Source organism: Colobus angolensis, unplaced genomic scaffold, assembly GCF_000951035.1.
Source record: "Colobus angolensis palliatus isolate OR3802 unplaced genomic scaffold, Cang.pa_1.0 Scaffold112, whole genome shotgun sequence".
NCBI classification, from domain to species: Eukaryota; Metazoa; Chordata; class Mammalia; order Primates; family Cercopithecidae; genus Colobus; species Colobus angolensis.
The window spans coordinates 2,353,368-2,363,567 of record NW_012112253.1 but is presented as its reverse complement, the minus strand read 5'-3'; the positions used below and the strand labels follow the sequence as shown (position 1 = coordinate 2,363,567).

Genomic DNA, 10,200 nt, shown 5'->3' with positions numbered 1-10,200 from the left:
CCCACCTCAGCCTCCCAAAGTGCTGGGATTACAGGCGTGAGCCACCGTGCCCAGCTGCTTTGTTCCCAATCTTAAAGGGAAAACACTCTGCCTTTCACTGTTAAGTATAATGTGTTAACTATAATAATATATATAATGTGTTAAGTATAATATAATCTGTTAAGTATAATGTGTTAACCCTACTGATAAGTATGGGTTTTTGGTATGTTCTCTTTATTAAATTAAGGAAGATTTCCTTTCTATGTAGTTTGCTGAGAGTTTTAATCATGAAAAAGTGTTCTATTTTGTTAATTGCTTCTTCTGAGTCCATTGATACAATCATATGGTTTTTCTTTTGCCTGTTGATATGGCGGGTGACATTGATTATCAAATATTGAACTAGCCTCACATGCCTGGAATAACTCCCACTTGATCATGATGTGTAATTCTTTTTGTACATTTCTTTAATTTGTTAATACTTTGTTGAAGATTTTAAAATCTTTATTCATGAAAGATGTTGGTCTGTAATTTTCTGTTTTTGTATTATCCTTGTCTGGTTCTGGAGTCAGGATAATACTGGCCTCATTAAATGAGTTAGGAAGTGTTCCTCTTCTTCTGTTTTTTCCTGAAGAAATTGTGTAAAACTTTTCAAAAATTCATTTTTTTACTCTTTGTTAGAATTCTTCAGTGAAACCATCTGGGCAGGGAAATTTGTTTTCTTTTTTAAATGATAAATTCAATTTATTTAATGGTTGTAGGACTATTCAGGTTGTCTATTTCATCACAGTTGAGTTTTGGTAGTTTGTAGTTTTCTAGACACTAGACTGTTTCTTGTAAGATGTCAGATTTATTAGTGTACAGTTGTCCCTGGTATTCCTATACATCTTTTTAATGGCTGTAGGATCTGTGGTGATATCATCTGCTTCATTTCTAATATTAATTCGTGTGTTCTCTCTTTTTATCTTTGTCAGTCTTGCTCAAGATTTATCAGTTTTATTGTTATTCGTAATCCTAGTGGTTGATTTCATTAGTTTCTCCTCATTATTTGGTATTATTCTGCTTGCTTTGGGCTTATTTTGTTCTTTTTTTAGGTTTTTAAAAGCTAAAAGAGGACATTTATAGCACTAAGTACTTACATTAGAAAAGAGGAAAAGTCTCAAATCAATAATCTAAGCTTCTTTGTAATGTAAGCATTTAGTGCTATAAATTTCCCTCAGCACTGCTGTCTTCTACCTATGTACCAAAATCTTTGATTTTTGAATCGTATTTTCATCTTCGTTCAGTTTGTGTATGTTTTAAATTCCTTTGATATTTCCTTTTGACCTGCGAAAGTGTGGTCATTTGATCCATGGATCAAAGAACTGTGGTGTTTAATTTCTATATGTTTGAAGATTTTCCTCTTGTCTTTTTGTTATTGGTTTCTAGTTTGATTCTATTATAGTCAAAGAACATACTCTATGATTTTTTTCCTTGCTTTAAACTTAAATTGTTCTTCATTCTGTAGTTTCCTGGTAGAAATATGAGTTATTAATTTTAGACCTTTCTTTTCTAACATGTGTGTTTAGCACTATAAGTTTCCCTTTAAGTACTGCTTTGGCTTCATCCTATTACTTTTTGATGACTTGTATTTCATTTTCATTTAGTTGAAAATTTGTTTTATTTCTTTTCAGATTTCTTCTTTCACCTAAATATTTAGAATTAAGTTGTTTAATTTCCAAATATTTAGGAATTTTCCAGCTATCTTTTATTATTTCTAGTTTAATTCCCTTGTAGTTTGACAACATAATTTGTATGATATCTTTTAAATTTTTTAAGGTGTGGTTTTTTGCCCACATTTTGTAAACATTCTCATTTAAGTGTTTCTACCAGCTTATGGCTCTAGCAGCTCTGTCCAGGTGGGCAGATTTCAGCTGTGACTTGGTATATGGTCCATGGGCATTTGAGAAAAACAACGTATATTCTGCCACTGTTGGATAGTGTTCTGTATATGTCAGATTTTTTTTTTATTGTGTTGTTCAGTTTTTCTGTACTTGCACTAATTTTCTATCTAGTAATTCTATCAGTTGCTGAGAGTAAGGTATTGAAGTCCCTGATTCTATTTATGGATTTATCTATTTCTCCTTTCATCTCTATTATTTCTTAACAGCTTTATTGAGATAATTCATGTATCATATAGTTTCATCCATTTAAAGTATACAAATTCAGTGTTTCTTGGTACATTCAGTGATATGTGCAACCCTCACCCTAATCCATTTCAGGACATTTTCTCACCCTAAGGGAAACCCTGAACATTTAGCTCTTGCCCTGTCCCTCTATCCCCATCATATCTAGCCCTAGGCAACTGCTTATCTACTTTCTGTCTCTGTAGATTTTCCTATCCCTGGCCTTTGGCTTGGGGGTATGGGCTTTACTTGGAGCCAATTTCATCTGGGCATGTTACTGGTTCTGGATTGGAGGTTTCTACAGCATTCTGTTTAAGATATAGATAGCAATAAGGTACCCAGGGAACTCGCCAGCACTGCGTTGTTCCTCAAGTCCACTGTCCCTGGGCTGTCTGCCTTCATTCTCCCTTTCAGAGCTTGCCTGTGTTGTATGTTGTTCAGAGTGTTTCAGGTGTAGTGGAGAAGACCTGGGAAGAATGGGGCCTACCCCATCTTGGTGGAACCAGAAGTTCCCACTGAAATATATTTTCTCCCAAAATCCAGAGGGATCCACCAAGTGTGTATCTGTTTCTCTGTAGTGGGCAGTTCTGGATACAACTCTTCTTTTCCATTTGAAACTGCACTGATGTAGCAGGCATGTGAACTCTTGCAGGATTTCTCTCTCACCTCTGATAATCATGTATCTATTGAGGCATCAAGGGTGCTTGCTACTTCCAGTTTGTATTCCCCCTTGCAAATATATTTAGCCTTAGGGAAGAAAAGACTTCTTGGCCCTCCTGGAGATTTTCAGGAGGTGGCTGAGCAGGGTCCGCCACCTTGGGTCCTCTCTGCATTTCCATTTATCCTCCCTCTAGAATCTGTAAGGGTAGTCTAGCACAGCTATCTCATCAGCTGTTGGCCTCCAATGAGTCAAGGCTTCTGTTAACCATTCCCAGGTGCTTAATGTATCATAATCTGAGTTATAGGTGAAGCACCCCTGTTGGCCTGATCCAATCTTACATTCATTCTTGCTGGCTCATGTACTTAGAATCCATTTCCATGTGTGCCCTCCAGGTTCCTGCTAATATAGTTTGACAAGATCCTGCAACTCCATCGGCATGTACGTGATTTCCTCCAGGAGTAGACCTTGCAGTGATCTCTGGATCATGCTAGGATTTTACCCTTTTTGGCCCTAGAGGCGATGAGTATTGATGGTGGTGGGTCCTGAAAAGTTTTTAGATAACCACCACAGAGGAAGCCATTGAAACATTTTTACCCAAGGGAATGCTAGTTTTCGTAGAAGGTGGAAAGATCTGTCTCTGATATGAAGAAATGTTTAGAGAAGCTAGAGAGTCAAGGCTCTTAGATTTGTGCCTGTCTAGAGGCTCCCATATCAAGTCTCAAGTTCCCACTCTTTCCCAACAGCATCTTTTACCTTAGCATAAGAGACTTAGCATAAATATATCTTTATCTGGCATGTGATCCTGAAACCTCTGCTTTTAGCTTCAGCCATGTCCCTTGCGGATTCATAAAATAAGGATTCATATAAGGCCACCATAAAAACGTTCTGATTCTTTACCCATGCTTTGAGTTGAGATCTCAAGGACTAAGCTTATCATTTTCTTTTCGGAATCTCTTCAGCACAGTCAAAAGAAGCCATCTCACCCCACAAACTTGGAATCACCATGATGCCATAACAATCAAGTGCCACAGCCACTTGCTGTCCCAATGCCTTGCCCTCCTGTTACCTTCTGTTCCAGTGATATTTGAGTAACTGCGATGCCACCACATGCTACAGATTAGCAGGGTCCCACTTCTCCCTAGTAAGAAAGCCATTCATGTACTCACCAGCCCAACCTTAGAATGTCACTTGGATGAGCTGCTTTGTTGGGCCACTTCTCATAATACATACTGTGTTCATCAGGGCTGGAAAACAAAATGCACATTTGGCTGAGACTTTGAAGAGAAATCAATGAAGAAGGACAATTGCCTGAAGTTTGGGCAGGGTGCAGAGCATCCAGAAGGATAATGAGGCACGCAGGGAAGCATTAGGAAGCCTTTACCATGCTTAATCCTTGGGCCTGAAGGGCAAAGGGAGCTCTGGAGCTTGCAAGAACCAGAGGTGGCAAAGGGAGCCTGCCTGATAGAATCTCCAGTCCCAGAGGTAGAGAGGGAGTGGGGTGGAAATACTCAACCTTCCCTCTTCCTGTCCTTCAGCCCCCTGCTGGTGCCTCCTGCTGGCCTAACCAGAAGCTGCAGTTGAGGCAGCTTTGCTGGTAAAGTCTACAGAGGTCCCCTTCCTGGGCCACAGAGAAAGGCGGACTGTGTTGGGGGTGAGGAAATAGAAGACAATCAGCACAGGGGGTCTTGTGGAAACAAGAGACTGTTCTCCCCCTACCAGAGGATAGCACTTCTGGCAGGAAAACAAGGCATCTAACAGCTGAAACTGTCCAGAGTGGGTCGGAGGCCCCCTGGGGTTTGTGACTCACTGCACAAAGGTGTCCAAACCTCTGATATGTGGGAAGACCTTTGAACTGTATTATTCAGATTCTGAAATGACCTCTATGAGCAATCTATGTGTATACATATATTTGTAGGATAAATTCCTTAAAATTATGTTGTTTAAGCTCTGTGGTATATATGTGTTCTGGCTAAATTGGTGACATTTTCTGTTACATGATTTTTATAATGGACTTCAAATTCTATGATTGCACTGTTGGTTCTAGTAAGCAGAATTCAAAACGTAACGTGGAAAAGATTTTTTTTTTTTTTCTTAGTTTCTGCTTTAGGGATAGTATATCCTCTGAACACTGCTATTAAAATGAACATTCATATGTATATACTTCACCTGATTCCAGTGCTCAGTTTTAAAAGGAAATTTAAATTTCTGTTATGCAGTTTGTCGACCATGGCTAATCCTCCATTTTAACAAAGAAAAAAAAGAGACAGTTTTCAACAGAAAGAATCAGAGACTTTAATCTTGAACTCACAGTGTTCTTCTCTCCTTTTCCCCTTCCAGGAGGACAACTGTTAGTTTTGTGGCTTACTGCTGCTCCACCCAGTGTCTGCAGACTTTTGACCTGCTGAGTTGATAAACACTCAAGAGCCTCAGGAGCGCTGCCAGCTTGACACTGGGGAATCCAGCCAGTCCAGCACACTCTTCCATTCTGTCCTGTCCAATGCGGGGGCACTGCAGAACTCTCTGGAATTGTCGTGATTGAGCTTCAGAGCTAAAATGCCTTCACCCTTCCCCCAAGTTGGAATATATCCTCCCCCAAATTAAGGACCCGTTTGTCTTCTGTGTTTTTCCTTTTTATGTGAGTGTGTCTTTTACACAAACCATTTAGATTGATGAGCCTCCCCAAATCTAATTTAAAGCAAGTTTCAGGTGCCTGGAGAACAGTGATTTGACAATCTAGCCAGATTCCCTTTTGAACACGCATACCTTCAATGATGCTTCCTCTCCTCTCCCTTGTTTTCCCCAGAGAGTTATTTCCCTGAGAGCATATTCTCCACAGTGTCTCCAGTGGAAACTTGTTAGTTTTTCAGGAGTTTCAGAAAACCCCATGGCCTCAATGGTCTTGAATAGCAGGGTGGGGTGCCTGAGTTGGCGGCAAAGTGAGGCTCCCATGGAGGCTCAGTGAGGATCCCAGAGCACACACCCTCTGGAAAGTTCCAGCCTTGTTTATAAGTTTTACAATGTAGCAACAGACTTTTGTGAGGGATTTTAAAAACAAAAATGTAGATTGTAATAAAATACACTTCTTATTTTTTAAAAATGTTTGCAGAAAAATGATTTTGAAATTTTTTAATTTTCTGATAAGTTTTTTTTATATGAGAAGAATCTGAGGAATATTTGAAGCTTTACAGGATCTGATTTTTTTTTCTTTCTCAATATAAACAGTTTCCATACAATGAGAAAGGGGGAGAAAACACACATTGAAATAAGACCTCAATGTTCTTTTTTGATGGGTTTATGACTAAGTTTATACTGACTTTGAAATATTTTTGTCACATGTGAAAGACAGGCTTCAGCTACTTCCACTACTAGGTTTTAACAGGATGATTCTGAGTACAAGCTGTGCACATTTACTTAGTCACCTGATGCACGACATTGTCTTCATTTTGACCCTCATTTCTTGTATACTTAGCATACTGTCCAGATGCAACTGAGAAATACAGGAAGAGCAGGTCCAAATTCAGCCTTGGACTTCTGCAAAAGTCCATAAACAGAAAGTCTGTGAGCCTCCACCCTGCCAGAAAGAACTGCTCTTCATGAAGGAGTCACGTATTTGCTCTTCCTTTCAAAGGATGGCATTTTAATGTTGCTTTGCTGCCAGATGTTCATCTGGTTGCTGTGAAGTGATTCTTTTTTTAAAATGTTTTTTAATGATGTAAGTTTTCTAAAAGGCAGGGCTGAATGGAGAACCAAGGATTTTCTTGGTAGAAAAATTATATTTTTAAAATTTCAGACTTATCAAAAATTTGGTTGATGGAATTTTTATTAGCTGCCCTGACTTTATAATGCTATGCTCTAACAGTGCCAAAAATCCTACATAGTTACTGGCAAATGTGTGATCTTTTTACAGTCACACCACCTGCTGCCCGGAAAGCACACCATCCACGTAGAATGGAGAAGGCAGAAAGTTACCATGTGTTTCCACTGTATCTGCACTGTTCTTACTTCCTCTTGTCCCTTTTCATAACTTGGTCTATTCAGCCTTAACATTTCAAAGGCTTATAGTAAAATAGGAATGGAAGATCTGTATCAAAATGTAACACTTTCATCCTTTGGAATAACTGAAGTTTTAACATAACCTCTACATGTATATAAGTTAGCCGGTGAAAATGTGGCATGAAACTTCACAATTGTGCTTCAGGCCTAAGTGACTGCTACCTATCATTTAAGTGACAGTAAATGTCTTGCTACATTTTTCTATTTCATCCTCTACAATCATATGTCATGGAGCTATGAAATGTGCTAACTTGGTATTCAGGATTCTCATTGTGATAAGGTAATACATTAGTTTTACCTTGTTTGAAATTTTACAAAGATGCTTACAATCCAAGCATTCTTTCTCTACCTAACTACGGTGTGTTAAACAACAGCAGTGGGCTGGGCAGACAACCTTTGGGCAGTCTCAACCTTAATCCTTGGGTATAGCACCTGAACTTAATTGATGAGAAGTGGAACTTAAATGGTTTCCCTGGTGCTGTTCATTGTGGAAATTTTATGCTGGATTCATCGATGTCATTCTTAATCTTTTGATATTATAAAGGAGTGTTATCAACTGGGGAAAATTTGCCTACATGCTGTGTATTTGAATTGTGTCCAAAACTTTGCAGAAAAGCAAATCTGAAGTTACTATATATGTTGTTTTCTTGAGCAACAGTTACGCTAGGTAGAAAAGTATTTCACACAATAATAGTAATGCAAAAAAAGTGAGCTACTTGGAAAGTATCTCTGTTAGGTAAGTTTACTTCAGTGAGCTCTCGTGTGGTTAGTGGTAAATTTTAAAGTCCAGAATAGCCTCATGAGCATAGGCCTTCATATGATGTAGTGCAAAGGGGGCCCATTTTAGTGGACCCCTATCAGTGTTCATCAGTATGTCCAATTGTTATCATACCAAAAACCTTAATTACATAACATTGTATGGATGAAATGCTGCATCTTCAGTTAATACATGTTTTGAGCACACTCTTAAAATACATAATAATTGAATGATCCCTATTCAAAAGAGCCCTGGCCTGGGTGGAGGATCCACTCTGGCTAACGGATAAGAGTGATGAACTTCTTTGTTACCTGGCCCTTCTCTTATGGAAAAGTGAGGTGTACATTAAGCATCTTTTGGTCACCGTGCTTCACTAAGACCTTTCACACTCCAGCTTGTCTGACTAGTGTAATGTACATCTCACTCCTGTTTTACATTGAGCATTACAAATTAAAATCTTTACAGTCTAGGGAAAAAAAAGGCTTCAACACCAGTTGGCCTCATAATGAGGCTCTGCGTATAATTTTCTCTAAAATATATAACTATTTTGTAGTCTCTGGGGACTTTCAAAGCCAGTTTTTAAAATTATTAGTAGTAAAGTTGTTTCTCTTTCCTGAATGAAAAATCAGAAATTCTAATCTTTGCTATAAAGTACTTAAACACAATACATTGCCTCAGCATAAATCAAAACATTTTTTTATGATGATTTATGAACATGGATTTCTAACTGGACCAACACTAATGCAACCTGATACAATTAAAAATTGAGATGTAAATTCATTTCACAGACTCATAAACACACTCTCTTTAAGACTCTTCTTTAAATGGATCCTTACATTACCCTGCTCATTTTATTATGCCTTCATTTTTGTGGTTTTCATTCATTCCTGCTTGCTCCTCTTGAAGTTCTCATACATTTCCCCAGAAACTCAGTGAATATCTTGTCTGTGCTTCAAACAAAGGGGGTTTTTATAAAGTTTGTATTTTGAAATAGCTCTATGTCTGTCTAAAAATCAAGTCTCGGCGGTGGCTCACACCTGTAATCCCAGCACTTTGCGAGGCCAAGGACGGCAGATCACCTGAGGTCAGGAGTTTGAGACCAGCCTGACCAGCATGGTGAAACCCCATCTCTACTAAAGATACAAAAAATTAGCCAGGCATGGTGGTGCACACCTGTAGTCCCAGTTACTCGGGAGGCTGAGGCAGGAGAATTGCTTGAACCCGTCAGGCAGAGGTTGCAGTGAGCTGAGATCACACCATTACACTCCAGCCTGGGCAACAGAGTGAGACTCAAAAAAAAAAAAAAAAAAAAAATTGTTCAAGTCTCACTGTGCCTACAGGGAGGAACTACCTTCCTGTGTCATCAGCTAATAGATCTGAAAGTGATGCCGGTGTCTCTAGAAAAGGGATTGATCATAGCCAAGTGACTGACATTCTTGGTCAGGAGAAGAGCTTGCTTCACAGCCTTTGAAGCATGACTGTATGTGTGGTCCCCTTGTACTTTGGAGACAGAAAGTACTGGCAGCCAGTGTGGTGGCTGGGCAGAAGGCGTAGCATTCGGAGATTATTTCTATATGTAATTAAGAGACTTTCAAGGGTTAGCCGGGGTTTTTTCCACTCAACAAGTGTGGATTATTGTTGCTACCTGTGTTAAAGAATATCAGGTTTTGTTTCTCATGGTGATTTTTGAGTCTTAATGATCCAAGATTTTTAAAATAGATACATAATGAAAGGATTATCCAGGCCTCTGAAAAATTATGGCAACATTCATTTAGAGTGTGGCTAAAAACTCATACTTCATCCAGTTTGGTTGCCTCTCTCAGTTACTGCAGTTTATAGAATAATTGAGCTTGAACCATGTGAATGCTCAGAATGTCAATGGTGGAGTATTTATTCAAGAGAAATGATTGAATCTCGGTATGAACAACGAGGTTTGTGGTGTTTTAACTTGCCCTATTCCTGTCTCCCCCTTCCATCTCTGTTGTATCCTTGAAAACCAACAGTATACAATGAAGGTGAAAAGTAGCAGCCTGGAAGCCACTAGAGGGGGCAGAATGGATTTAGAACTCCTTTAAAGCCTCATTCCCAGAGAATTGTCATTATTTGACCAGTCAGGCAGGTCCCTGGAAGACCTCATTTGCAAGACTCTTTATTTTACCAGACTGGAGCTTGCCAGGTGTGAAAAGCCTTTTTCCCAGGGAGGTTAATCAAGAAAGACTCAGAGGCAATTGGTTAATTTTGTGGTTGCCTCAAGTGGTGGCTAACTCTTGGAGCAGACAATAGGCTAACCAAAAACGTAAAAGGAAAAGCTAGGGAATGAGATGTCCATAAAGACCTCGAAAAGTTCTGGTATTCTTGGGAATTTAGATGGTCATGTGTATGTATAGAGCTTTGCATATGCCAAGGGTTATACTCCTGCTCAGGAAAGACTTAAGAATATCTTGAGCTGTCACCGTAGGTTGACCTTGACACACAAGCAGAAAGTAAGGCCAAAGGCAGCTTCCTTCCTGTCACCTTCCTGGCTCAGTGTTGAAGTGGTGCCCCAAGAGGGACCCAGAGCCCTTAGCACAGACTTGGAGACGTAGCAC

General features: G+C 39.2%; 1 protein-coding gene across 4 annotated transcripts in view; it reads left to right on the top strand.

Annotated features, from left to right (window-relative positions):
* Window positions 1-5,419, top strand: part of LRRC28 (leucine rich repeat containing 28) — a 128,917-nt gene extending 123,498 nt beyond the window's left edge. For 3 of the 4 annotated variants that reach the window (XM_011957743.1, XM_011957733.1, XM_011957725.1), the window contains one exon: window positions 5,140-5,408. In XM_011957743.1, coding sequence (XP_011813133.1) covers window positions 5,140-5,212 — 73 coding nt within the window. In that variant the 3' untranslated portion in view covers window positions 5,213-5,408. Of the gene's footprint in view, window positions 1-5,139 lie in introns of all 4 variants that reach the window. The other variant, XM_011957716.1, reaches the window with a different exon arrangement.
* Window positions 5,420-10,200: the final 4,781 nt, after the last annotated feature.